Source organism: Rhinopithecus roxellana, unplaced genomic scaffold (assembly GCF_007565055.1).
Source record: "Rhinopithecus roxellana isolate Shanxi Qingling unplaced genomic scaffold, ASM756505v1 contig5923, whole genome shotgun sequence".
Lineage (NCBI taxonomy): Eukaryota > Metazoa > Chordata > Mammalia > Primates > Cercopithecidae > Rhinopithecus > Rhinopithecus roxellana.
In genome coordinates, this window is record NW_022144414.1 from 7221 (window position 1) to 20797 (window position 13577).

The 13577-nt window shown below is 59.8% G+C and overlaps 1 protein-coding gene and 1 pseudogene across 1 annotated transcript; one reads left to right on the plus strand and one right to left on the minus strand.

The window, feature by feature from the left end:
* The first annotated feature begins 1313 nt into the window (after positions 1 to 1313).
* Positions 1314 to 6896, plus strand: LOC115896198 (coiled-coil domain-containing protein 74B-like). The gene is given in 9 exon segments (XM_030926587.1): positions 1314 to 1557; positions 2966 to 3010; positions 3906 to 4086; positions 4088 to 4152; positions 5105 to 5243; positions 6074 to 6269; positions 6352 to 6428; positions 6504 to 6560; positions 6761 to 6896. Coding segments are annotated over 9 exon segments (1140 nt in total).
* Positions 6897 to 8786: 1890 nt separating this feature from the next.
* Positions 8787 to 12564, minus strand: LOC104675581 (annotated as a pseudogene).
* Positions 12565 to 13577: the final 1013 nt, after the last annotated feature.

A 13577-nucleotide genomic window follows, 5' to 3' on the forward strand; every position in this document is an offset into this window, starting at 1 on the left:
TTGAGGGCTGGTCATGCTGAACCAGGAAGAGGTAAATGGACTTTCTATGTGAAGTTTTATGTTGGTCTGGTTAGGGGTTGTGCCATGTGTGCTGTTTGTTAACTGTAGGTGTCAGAGGCTTAAATCTCTGGTGTCTTAGTTTTTGTCTCCCTGTTGTCTTTAGGGTTTCCTGGAGATTTCTCAAATAAGCTCTGAGATGAGCAGTTCTTTCACTTGTATCCCGTTATTATACAGGAGCCCTGTCGATGTGGCAGTTAAGATGTGGGGAAGGGGAGCCAGAGCAGGCTGGGTTAGGTTATGTTCTCTTCTTCCAGGTTTGTTGGTATCTGGTAAAATCACGATTGGCCTGGCTGTGGTTTTTTTTTTTTTTTTTTTTTGAGGGCAGACCTTGTTTAAAAAAAAAAAAAAAGACGTATTTCTTTTTATTTTTATTATTTTAATTAATTTAATTAATTTATTTTGAGACAGAGTCTCACCCTGCCGCCCAGGCCGGAGTGCAATGGCGCGATCTTGGCTCACTGCAACCTCTGCCTCCTGGGTTCAAGTGATTCTCCTGCCTCAGCCTCCCCAGTAGCGGGGATTACAGGCGTGAGCCACCGTGCCCGGCCTCTTATTTTTAGGCAGCATCTCACTCTGTGGCCTAGGCTGGAGTTCAGTGGTGCCATCATAGCTCACTGCAGCCTCGACCTCCGGGGTTCCAGCGATCCTCCCGCCTCAGCCTCCCAAGTAGTTGAGACTACAAGGGCCAGCCACCATGCCCGGGTTTTTTTCCTTTTAATTTTTATAGAGACGAGGTCTCCCTTTCCATCCAGGCTGGAAAGGATGCCTGGGTGCCTTTTATTATTATTATTTGTTTAATTTTTTTTAGACAGTCTCACTCTGCTTCCAGGTTGGAGGCCTGCGCACCGATCTCGGCTCACTGCAACCTCTGCCTCCCGGGGCAAGCGATTCTCCTGCCCCAGCCTCCCGAGTAGCTGGGATTGCTGGCGCCGCCACCACGCCCGACTAAATTTTGTATTTTCAGTAGAGTCGGGGTTTCGCCATGTTGGTCAGGCTGGTCACGAACTCCTGACCTCAAGTGATCCGTCCGCCTCGGTCTCCCCAAGTTCGGGGATTACAGGCGTGCGCCCCCGCACCTGGCCCTGGACGCCTTGGAAGTCACTCCTCAGCCAGGAAGAGCAGCGACAGGCCCCGCCCACGCCAACCGCCTCTCCCTCCGTCGCCCGTTTCCATGGTGACGGGCGCCAGGCCGGGGATGCCTGGCCACCGAGCCGGGGTGCAGCGGCCGCGGGAAGGTTCCTGGCGATGGCGAGATGAGCGTCGCGGGGGTGGTGGCTGGGACGCGCCCCCCCAGCTCGCCGACCCCGGGCTCCCGGCGCCGGCGCCCCTCCGTGGGCCTCCAGTCCCTGAGGCCGCAGAGCCCGCAGCTCAGGCCGAGCGACCCGCAAAAGCGGAACCTGGACCTGGAGAAGAGCCTGCAGTTCCTGCAGCAGCAGCACTCGGAGATGCTGGCCAAGCTCCACGAGGAGATCGAGCACCTGAAGCGGGAGAACAAGGGTGAGCCGGCGCAGGACCCCAGGCCAGCCCTTCCTCCCCAGCACCCCGAACACTGCCGCTCCCGCTGCGCAGAAACACAGCCATGAACTCCACACACGCCTGGGCTCAAGGATCACAGGACAGCAAGTCCGCCCCGGGTCCTGCCAGGCCGAGCTGTCCCCTCCTCCCGGAGGGAGACCCGCGTGGCCCCGGGCAGTGCCGACCCTGTCCGCCTGTCTCCTGGGGCTGCGTCATTTCCGATGCTGACCCCGCCAGTCCTCTTATCTCCAGGCAGGGTCAGACACACCTGTTAAAAACTTTACAGAGGGGGCCGGGCGCGGTGGCTCAGGCCTGTAATCACAGCACTTTGGGAGGCCAAGGCGGTTGGATCACGAGGTCAGGAGATCGAGACCATCCTGGCTAACACGGTGAAACCCCGTCTCTACTAAAGATACAAAAAACTAGCCAGGCCAGGTGGCGGCGCCTGTGATCTCAGCTACTGGGGAGGCTGAGGCAGGAGAATGGCGTAAATCCGGGAGGCGAGCTTGCAGTGAGCTGAGATCCGGCCACTGTACTCCAGCCTGGGCCACAGAGCGAGATTCCGTCTCAAAAAAGCAAAACAGAAAACAAAAACAAACAAAAAGTTTATAGAGGGGAAACGTGCCCAAGTGCGTGTGCGCAGCTCAGTGAATTTCCTCCAGCTAAACACATGGGATCAGGAGCAGGCTTGCCCCCACACCGCTTCACCTGTGCCCATGCTGTCCTCCGGCTAGGCCTTCCCAACTGCACCCTTAGCAGCTCCTCACCCCCACGGACCACCCCCCCCCCACCCCACCCCACTCCCCCAGCAGAACGAGGGTCTGCCAGGATGTGGGATGTGGCTTTGCTCCTCGCTTCTGCTTCAGGAGGGCTCCAGCAAGGGCAGTAGTGCCCGCAGCTGCCTCTCCCGCTCCACTCCCTAGTGCTGCCTTACCTGAGTGCCGAGTATCCCATCACCAGGTGTCTGTTTTGTCAGGACCTCCCTTCCCCATGTCTTCTTGAGCCTGAGGACCCCTCTTCCTCATGTCTTCTTGAGCTTCCCCCCAGTCCCTGATGCCCACAGGATCATGACTCCGCCAGGGCCAGGGGTTCTGGAATTCACCTCTGTACCCCTAAAGCCCAGGCCCTGCCTGACGGTGTGGATGCCATCCAGTCATCTCAGATGGATGAGGCTGGTATGCCGGGTGGACTCTGCCTAGGGAATAGGCAGGGGCATTCCTGGCCTGATGCCCACGGCAAAGGCGTGGTGGAGAGTGGGACCCATGGGGCAGGGCCCAGTCAGCCAGTGGGGAGCCAGGACTCTTCAGGCTCAGCAGCGGGGAGAGGCCAGGCTTTTCTCAGAATGGCTGTGGTTTCAGAAGTTCTGAGGAGAGCCTGTGCTTGCTTCCAGATCTCCATTACAAGCTCATAATGAATCAGACATCACAGAAGAAAGGTGAGAACCGGGCCCTTCAGTGCCTGAGGGGATGCTCCTGCCACCCAGGGAAGTGCCTGCAGACTGTCCTTGCCCACCTGGCTGCACTTGCCCCTGTATGCCAACCCAGTGGGGACAGGTTCTGGGGGACCTGTTGGACAGATGCTGCTACCTCTAGCTGTGGCTGGACGATGTTATGCAGCCAAGCACAGCACGTGCTGCTCTCAGTTAGCCCAGGGCCTGAGATCATCGCAGTGGGGAGGTGGGCACAGGGTACTTCCCAGACCCTCCCTCCTCCAAGCAGAGCTGAAATGGGAGGGAACCCCTGAGACAGCCCTTGCCCTGCTAGGTCTTTACCTCAGATTGCTGCTGTGGCCAGGCCCAGGATTTCCAGCCCTGTGGCTCTGAGTCCTGACATCCTGTGGGAGGGGCTCTGGACACACTCCATCCAGGGATCCCTTCCTGCCACCTGGGCAGCAACCATGGGGACAAAGGGAGGAAGCAGAGTCCTGCTTCCTTGCCACTTGTCCAAGGCACTTCCCCATCCCGACGGTGGCCCCCACCCAGCCCAGGATTCTGGGTTGTGGTCTCGAGCTCACTCCTGGTTATTTTTGGGGCCGGGGATGACACCAGGACATGACTGGTGGATGGAACCGGCCTGGGAACATCACAGCTGGGGCAGTGCCTAGGGCTCTCCCTCCCCAGGGAGACACGAAGAATGGGGTAGAGGGAGGGCCCTTCCCTAGCCGCTGTAGCAACTCCAGTGAGCTGTTCTGGGCAAAGTGCGGCCCAGCCAGCAGCCCCAGCCCTGCGGTGCCGGGGACCCTGACAGGGCACAGGAAGGGGACACAGGAAGAGGCCATGCTCTCCCTCGGGACCTGCTGTTCCATGTGTCCCAAGCCCTTCTGCTTTCCAGATGGCCCCTCAGGAAACCACCTTTCTGGGGCCTCTGCTCCCTTGGGTGCTTGCTGGGTCTGCGTCCGCGGAGTGTGGGTAGAGCCGGGAGGACACAGCCCTGCCAGGCTGAAGGAGGGCCCCTCACGGACACACAGGCCAGGAGGCAAGCATGGGTGTCTTGCGGGCGGCAGCACCGACACTGCGCTCTCCTGCAGACAGCCTCTCCACGTCAAGCTTCCAGTCTGTCAAGTCCAACCCTAACTCAGGTGAGCAGGCTGGCGTCCATGTGCTCACAGGGGTGAGTGTCCCACGGGGACCCCAGCCTGGGTGGCAACTAGGGGTGCTGACCAGGCCCTCTCTGCTGGGCCAAGCTCAAGGATTTGGGGGTGAAGGGGCAGCGGAAAAGAGCCCTGCAAGTTGAAGCCACTAGGAGGGGCCTAAGGGATGGTGGGCAGGACCGGGGGCCAGACAGGGCAGTAAGGCCTCAGGGCGGGCACCGCAGGCGAGGCAGCAGGCAGGCAGGAGGGGCCTCCCCAGGTGGCCTTCTAGGGAGGATGTACCCTGGCTTCCCAGCAGGAGCCCTGCTTGGCCGTATTCCTGCCACAGAAAAAGGCAGAACACAGGAAGGATGGCACTGCCCACAGAGCCCTGGGCTCATGGCACCTTCTGCAAAGTGAGCCGGGAGCAGAGAGCCTCTTTTCCCCACTGTGCCTCCGCTGGAGGCCAGACGTTTTCCTCAGCCCAGCCCTCACCCGCACCATTCCTGTGATGGGCCAGGTGCTAGAGGGGCCTTGTCCTTGCGGAGGAAACCCACGCAGGCTGGGTCCCAAGCCTCTCATGCAGTTTCATTTTACCCAAAATGGGGCCAGCCTCCACTATCTTGGTTGTTCTAGAGTGTTCACAGGCACCACCCAGGGGCTTCACCCTCAGCAGCTCATTGATTTCCCCCCAGCACCGTCCAAGGCAGGCTTCCCTTTACAGAGGAGGAAACTGAGGCAGGGGCAGGGTGTTCACAGGCACCACCCATGGGCTTCACCCTCAGCAGCTCATTGATTCCCCCCAGCACCGTCCAAGGCAGGCTTCCCTTTACAGAGGAGAAAACAGGCAGGGGCAGGGGCTTCTTGGGTACACACAGCTGATCCTGGAAAACTTGGGCAGTGACTGTTGGTGCCTGCAGCGACCGGCCTTGTAGGGTCTGACTTGCAGCCAACTCTCAAGGCAAGGCCAGGCCCCAGCCCAGCTCCTTCAACAAGCAAGATTCGAAAGCTGACGCCCCCCAGAAGGCAGACCTGGAAGAGGAGCCCCTACTTCACAACAGCAAGCTAGACAAGGTTCCTGGGGTACAAGGGCAGGCCAGGTAAGGTTTGGGTGTTCCTGGGGTGCAAGGCCAGGCCAGGTAAGGCTTGGGTGTTCCTGGGGTGGAAGGCCAGGCCAGGTAAGGCTTGCCTGCACCCGAAGGGCCCCATGACTACATTTACGAGGCTCACGCCCTGCAGTCAGCCAGCTGCTCTGCCCCTAGCTCCAGGGGCCTGTCTCCAGGACTCATGACAGCGGATGATGGCCACGCTCTACCCATCAGTGGGCGCTGTCTTCCTCCCTCCCCCGGCGGTCCTGCAGAGTATCTGTGCCGACCTGAGCCCACAAGGGGGGCCAGTAGCAGCCCCTAAACCACTTTCTCAGAGAAAAGTAATGTTCTTACCAAGAAAAATGAGTTGTGTTCCTGCTGCCCCTTGGCCACAGCCTGCCTTTGGAGGGCACTAGGCCAGCAGGACAGAGCAGGACCAGGTTCTAATGATCCCTGAGTTTCTGGGACCGCCCTGGGATGCTAGAGTGCACACTTTCAGCAGCGCAACCAGCAGGACAGGCTCCTGCATCTCTGCACATCCCGAGACCAGGCCTGGAGCAAGATGCCCCACTGGGTGTGGGGTCACGACCAAGAGCAGCCTGGCAGCTAGCTGGTTACCCACTGAAGCCCATCTGACCCTTAGGGCACCTTCAGAGGGGAGAAAGGGGCAGGCCGCAGTCCCAGTGACCCCGACTTGGTGCCCAGAGCACCCTGCTGAGTGGGAGAAGGGACCCAGGCCCTCTTCCCCACATGGGCCTGGACGCTGCCTGGGGAGGTATCCTGGGTGAGTGGTCAGACACACCTGGGCAGGTCACTTCTGGCTGCTGCAATGACTGTTTCAGAAAGGAGAAAGCAGAGGCCTCTAACGCAGGAGCGGCCTGCACGGGGAGCAGCCAGCACCAGGGCAGGCAGATGATGGGGGCGGGGGCACACCCCCCAATGACCCTGCCCCTTCACCTGCGAAAACCCACCACACTGAAGCAGTGTGAAGTGCTCATCCGGGAACTGTGGAACACCAACCTCCTGCAGACCCAGGAGGTGAGGCCCTGGGTGCTAGGGTTGGCCCTGCGCAGTCTGCCGCCGCCACAGGCCCCACCACGCCCCTGCCCCTGTCTTTCAGCTGCAGCACCTCAGGTCCCTCCTGGAAGGGAGCCAGAGGCCCCAGGCGGCCCCAGAGGTTGGGTCTAGCTTTCCCAGGTGAGTGCCTAGTGCACCCCTGCCCCATCCCTGGGCACCTGTCCACAGCTCACTGCTGACTCTTCCTTCACCCAGGGACCAGGAAGTCATGCATTTTCCTAAAGTCTCCACGAAGGGCCTCTCGAAGAAATGGTGAGTCCCATGGGCATGGGGACAGTGGGGCACCCCTGCAGCCTGGGCCCCAGGGAGGGAGTGGGGAAGGGATGGTGGCGGCGCAGAAGCAGAGCACGCTGAGGCCTCTCTAGGTCCCGGTGAGGGCCATGCAGGCCCCACTCCAACACCACTCCACTCCCAGGGATGCCCACAGTGACCGTCCCTCTACCCACCCCCAGCCTGCTTCTGAGCCCACCTGTGGCGCAGAGTGCCATCCTGCCTGCCCTGAAGCAGACCCCAAAGAACAACTTTGCCGAGAGGCAGAAGAGGCTGCAAGCAATGCAGAAACGGCGCCTGCACTGCTCAGTGCTTTGAGCCACCCACATCTGGTCAGTGGCAGGCCCACCAACCTGCAGCTGGAGACTGGTTCTCTATAGCATTTCCTGATTCTTCCACTACTTTTAGGCCTGGCTAAATTCCAAGATAGATGACACTTAAAATAGATATATTACTTGATCTCTAAACTAACAAACCGTTTATTGTCTGTTATTTTGCTATTTAGCATTTACATAAAAAGCACATGATGAAGTAGGTATCACCTTACCTGTAGAAACTGAAAATAAAGCTTGTTTATTTCCAAGCTGTGTGCCTGGTTCCTCACTGGCTATCAGGCGTCGTGTCCCTTCCCATTCCCAGCCCCTGGCTCCTAGCCCAGCCCCTGCTGTCTGCAGAGACCTGCCTGGGCAGCCCAGTGTTGCTCATCCGGGACCTGCCAGCGGCCCTGGGAGAGGCACATTGGCAGAGCCGTGCACATCCTCCCTGGAGACAGGAGGGCTTTTCTGGTGCCCTGGCTGGGCTGGAGCTGCGTTCCAAACACACGATCACTCTGGGTCTCCTGCCCAGACTACACGCTCCTGGGGGCAAGAGGCTGTCCTCTCCTGCCCTGACACAGCACCACAGAGGTCCAGCCAGGATGGCCCTCCTCCTTGGAGGACCGTCTCCAGAATGGTGTGGACATGCCCGCACCACCCCTTCCACCACAGCACAGCCATGTCCACTGTCGGGGGTGGGGTGGCCAGCTTAGTGCCCACCCTCACCCAGCCACACAGTCTTCCCAAGCCCATGGCCCCACTTTCCTGTCATTAATCTCAGCCTCTCCCTGCTTCAGGGAGCAGGAACTTTGCCAGGAAGCTGGGGGATGAACCAGGCCAACAAATGGGATGGTGTGTTAGAAAGGACAGCTGAGGCCCGGGGCCAGAGTGGACAGTGCCGGCCCCAAGGCTGACAGCATCCTAACAGGACAGCAGGCCCAGGTTCATGGAGAGGGGGACACAGTGACAACTCCTGACAAACACAGGAATAACAAGATTATAACAATCACAGATGATGGGGTAGTACGCATAAAAAGGGAGGACCTCTTATCACCAAAGGGCTGCTGGCCGGTGTCCAGGTTAGCGGGCAACACAGGGAGGCACTCACCGTATGGGGGCCCTGCCCACTGCCAGGCTCTCTCTGGGTGGTTCAGCGCGTGGTGTTCTGAGGACGCGGGTCCTGAGGGCCTCACTCTTCATCCTTCACAATAGGGACACGGCCCTTACACAAGTGGCACAGGGGTGCTGGCAGCACGATCCCTGATGCCCCTGCTCCCTGGGGGCCCCACAGTGCTCAGCAGGAATGCCACAAGGGCCGAAGCCCAGCTGGTGGCAGGGAGCTGGCAGCAGCCATTGGCCAGCCCTCCCTCCGATAGGCAGCCTGTGCCCTGGACTCAGGGGCTTCCCCAGGGGTGCCCCACTTGCCCAAAGCAGCGCAGCCTGAACCCCAAACTGTGAGCAGAGAATCCCATGTGTGTTTGAAGGTTTCCTATGTCCTCTGTGTTCTCCTATAGAAAGGAGCGGGGGTGTGTCGAGCACACACAAGACGCTCTAACACCCTGATGCTGCTGAGACAGACCCGGACCCTGGACAGGCCGCGGTGACAGCAGCCCGAGGACGGTGGCTGGGGACTGTGTCCGGCTTTGTGGAGGAAGTCACATGGAACGCCTTCTCCAAGAAGACGGCCATCGCCCTGCAGGCAGCCCGCTCCACTGCGCCCGTCTCAGTCTGCGCAAGTGTGGGATTTCATTTGGCAGCTCCCCAAGGCAGAAGAGAAAAGGAGGAAAGTTAACCTAACTCCAGGCTCTCCATGGAGGCCAACACCTAGAAGTGTCTGACAGGAGGCGTGTGTCCTTGGCCCCGATGAGGCTGCGGGCCATCCCTGCAGTCCTGGCTAGGCAGCTGGGAGGCAGGCCTGGTGGATGCTCCGGGCACAGGTGTTGAGCAAGGTGGTAACCGAGTGCTTGTCCGGGAGCTGTGGCAGCCTGGAGGTCACGCAGCGGTGCACCGACCTGAGGAAGGGGTTGGTGCCTGCAACAGAACAGTGGGCGTGAGCCTGAGGCTGTCGGCACCGCACCCAGGCCCTACACACCTGCCCTGCACACCAGGACTGGCTGAAGCACCAGGAGGAGCCCTGCACGCTGCCTGCCTGGCTGTCGGGCTCTCCTTCCAGAGCCTCATCGTCAGTGAAGAACTGAATCTGAATGGGAATTGGAGCCCAGGGCTTTGCCTCTGACAATCTTGGGGACCCAGGCCTGGCTCTGCTGTGTGCCAGCTCTGGGCTCAGGGAGACTGATCCCTGTCAACGTGGCTCTCTGGTGCCACATCACCTAGATGGGGCCCTGTGTGCCCAAGCTACTGGTAGGACACGTCAGCTGCGCTGAGCTCCCTAGTGGGCTCTGGGAAGAGCAGGGTCTGTCCTTGAGCCGCAGCTTTCTCACCCCTCAGCCACTGAACACAGCCACCCTGGACAGCTGACCTGACACAACATGAAGGGGCAAAAGGACACAGGAGACAGCAGAGACCCTCTTCCTCAGGTGACCACTGGACAACCTGCTTCTGTCAGCACCGGGGCAGCCAGAAAGGGGATGGAGGGGCCTGAGCTGGGAGGGGCTGGAGTGCACAGAGGCTGTCCCTGCCGCACTGGAAGCCTGGTCTTCCCAAACGACCCCTGCCTGCCCTGAGCCCCTAGACAGCTCCTCTGGGTCTGCCCACTGTACAGCCACTGTCGGTCCATCCATAGCGGACTGGGCACGGTAGTCAGTGGGCACGTGGTGGCACACTTGGGAGGTCCTTGTCGTTTGCAACACACAAGGCTGTACCTGTGACTGGACAAGCCCCGGCCTGCCCTGCCTTACAACTCTGCTCCCGAACAGGACTCTTCACACCCGAGGAGGTTCTGGTGAGGCTTGTGGCAAAGCCTGGAGGTCTCTCTGACTCTCAGATTTCCAAACCTGAAGCCCGGAGTGCCCTGCATTGATGGGTACCCACAGGTCCTGCCCACCACCTCCCTAGGGCCACAGGCAAGCAGAGCCACATTTGTGTTGCGGAGGTGAGGGTGCGTGGGCTCTGGCAGTGGGGGCAGAGACATTGCCAATCTGTCCTGGGTTCGGTGTATGTGAAGACAGGGCAGACAGCCTGCCGGAGCGTGAACACAGGGTGGGGTCTGGGCACTGTGCCCTCTGGCTCAAATGGCAGAGGCCTGGGGCTGCGGTCAAGGTTTGCTAACCAGCGCCAGCCTGACGCTCCTGGACACTTGCCCAACTTGCAGATCAAGCGGACGGTGCCACTGTTGCTGCAATGAGAAGCGTCCAGGTTTATCACGCACTTGGGGTCCAGCCTGGCCACCTCGCCTTGGAGCATGCTGGGGGTGCTCTGCCGCTGGTCGTCCTCAAGCCTATGCTTCTGGGTGCATACCACCGGGGCCTTGAGAAGGCAGCATGGTGACCACATTGGGCACATATGGCCCAGGGCTGGCCAGCTGCCCTCCACAAAGCCCAGCCCAGCTGGATGTACATGATGAGTGGGCTGTGGATGACAGTCATGGCTGAAGTGAATGCGCAGGGAATGGCTGAAGACAGGTGAGTGGATGTTGGCCAGGATGGCATCCAGGAGCTGCTGGCACAGGTGCTGCTGTTTGGTCAGCGGCACCAGGGGCAGTGGGTTGGAGGCAAGATGGGCACGGTCAGCAGCCCGGGACCCGAGGGTTCTCCATTTAGGAGGCCTTCCCACCCCAGGCCCGTCCTCACTCACAGCCTGATTTCCGAGGGCTCTCTCTCAGCCTCCACCCTTGTGCAGACAATGTTGGCTGATCCTGGGTGTAATCCCCCACCCCCACAGCCTTGTCCTCCCCTAGAGTCCCTGCCTCCTCTGGGCCGGGTGGCAGAGGCACCCATAGGAGCCGCAGAGGGTGACTTCTCCCATGTTCCCACCCAGCACAGCAAACCTGGCCTGGAAGAGGCCTGGTGGGCAGGGTCTCAGGTCAGGCCCAGCCCCCACCGAGCCACGCTGACCTGGAAGGACCCTCCTGCAGTGCTCCCAGGAGCTCTTGGGGGAGCCGCAGTTCCCCTAGGGGTTCCCAGCATCCCACTCACCACTGCCACGTCATTCTTGAGTTTCTCCAGGGTGTTGTCACACTTTGGCAAGGTCTTCAGGGGACCTGCAGAGAGAGGGAACTTAGGCTGAGCTCCGTGCTGGAGGGCTGGGAGACATGGCTGGTCTCAGGCTCGGATCTGGGATCCCAACCAGCGCCACTGGGGCTTGGCCCTCAGAAACCTCTGCAGGAGCTCCCTTCAGCTGACCAGCTGTTCCCAGACCCAGAGTCTAGGCAGGCAGCCCTCACCCTCAGGAGCTGCCCATCCCTGTTGGCAGTGAGGCAAGGGGTCAAGAGAAGGAACAGTGGCCAGGCCCCGGACCAGGCTGGGAAGGCCTCAGTTGCATCTAGGCCAATCCCTGTCCCACCTAGTCCTATAACCCTAAGGATCAACTCAGGAAGGCCCGGAGGACCACCCAGTAGTGACTGGCACTCTATCCAGACAAGCAGAACAGAGAGACGCTTCTAGGTGGGGGTGCGGGGACAGCCTGAGTTTAGATGAGGGAGGTACAGGCCAATGCCCGTGCAGTTCTGAGGTGCTGCCTGAGCTCACAGCAGCCTGTGGCCAGGGGCCCCGCCTTCCACCTGCTTCTCACCGGCACCGTCTTGTGTCATTTTCATGACAGCACACACGGGCTGCAAATGGGGTAATGAGATGCAGCTGCCTGCACAGTCACTGGGAAGTCAGGGGCAGAACTCCAGGTCAGGTTCAGGCCCATCACAGCCAGCTCATGGTCAGGCCACTGCAAGCTGGGCCCCCAGCTACTGGCTGGACGAGGCCTGGCTGTGATGGGCCAGCATGAGGGCCACAGCGTGGTCAGGAGTAGGGCAAAGGCTGGGCACTGGCCAAGATGAAGCCTGGACTCAAAGCCCCAGCACACAAGAGTGGAGCCTTGGAGGCCTCTGTCCAGGGCCCAAAGAGCTGCCTGGTGCCTTTGCTAAACCCACATCGCCACCAAGTGCCCGTCCACAGCTGGGCCACCCCTGCCCTTGGGGACCGTCCGTGGGCTGTGGGCAAAGCTCACAGCTTAGAGGGGTCTGTCACAATGTCTAGATGGCTCTTCATCGTGCTCAGGTCCTTTTTTCTGTCTGGGACAGCAGAGGGGACACTAAGACACGAGCCCAGTGGCATCCCCAGGGCGCTGGGCCCCACCCCGGCTGCAGCCCACCTTCGTTCTTGTCGATCTTGTTGACCACGCGGTGCGGGGGATTGATGCGCTTGGACAGCTGCTTCAGCGTGTCCAGGTACTGCTGCTCCGCACCCGGCTCGAGCCGGCTGGACTCATGACAGAGGTCACTGCAGGACTATGGGCAGGTGAGGCCACAGCCCTAGACCCTCAGGTGGGGAGTTTGGGCTGTGAGGGCCCCAGAGCTCGCACACCCGGTATAAGCTGAGGCCTCGTAAAGGTGAGGGGTGACCTTAGCACCTCAACCCGCCAGGCCGTGTGCGGCTCACATTATGGAGCTGTGGGTCCCGGGCCCGACTTACCGGGCCCGACTTACCAGGCCCGGGTAAAAGTCTAGGGGAGGGGACACTGGAGTTCTGTGGGGTTGGTGCTGTGGTGTGGGACTGGGCAGGAAGTTACGGGGGACGGAGAAAGGCTGGAGCTGCAGCCAAGCAGGAGAAATATGGGTGCCAGGGCCCAGGCAGGACAGCCACCGAACTCACTGTGCAACAAACCACAGTGGTGACCACTCTCCATCCTCCTTCCTGTGCCAGCTGGGCAGGGATCTCACCTAAAACAAGGGGTTGGGAAACAGGCCAGACCATCACCCCGAGCACAGGCTCAGCATGGGCCAAGAGCACACACAGCTGGCGGACGTCCTGCTTCTGGAAGGTGATGGGATGCCAGCGAGATTACAGTGGACACTTCCTTCAGCTAGAAGCCTAACGAGCATACCAGCTGGATCTGCACCAGCTGAAAACACCGGCTGCTGAGTCCAGGAGTTTGAGACCAGCCTGGGCAATCTAGGGAGACCTTGTCTCTACCAAAAATAAAAGAAAAAGAAAAAGCTGTTCCATGGCTGCTCACTTTCAAAATACCAAGAAAAGGAAAGAAAAGGGAAGTTCAGCCGGGCACAGGGGCTCATGCTTGTAACCCCAGCACTTTGGGAGGCCAAGGCAGATGGATCAGTTGAGGTCAGATGGATCAGTTGAGGTCAAGGGTTAAAGCCTAGGCCGGGTACGGTGGCTCACGCCTGTAATCTCAGCACTTTGGGAGGCCGAGGTGGGCAGATCACAAGGTCAGGAGATCGAGACCATCCTGGCTAACACGGTGAAACCCCGTCTCTACTAAAAATACAAAAAATTAGCCAGGCATGGTGGCGCCTGTAGTCCCAGCTACTCGGGAGGCTGAAGCAGGAGAATGGTGTGAACCCGGGAGGTGGGGCTTGCAGTGAGCCGAGATGGCGCCACTCACTCCAGCCTGGGCAACAGAGCGAGACTCCGTCTCAGAAGAAAAAAAAGAAGAAGAGTTAAAGACTAGGTCGGCCTGTCTCTACTAAGAAAACAAAACAAAAATTAGCTGGGCATAGTGGCACGTGCCTGTAGTCCCAGCTACTTGGGAGGCTACGGCAGGAGAATCTCTTGAG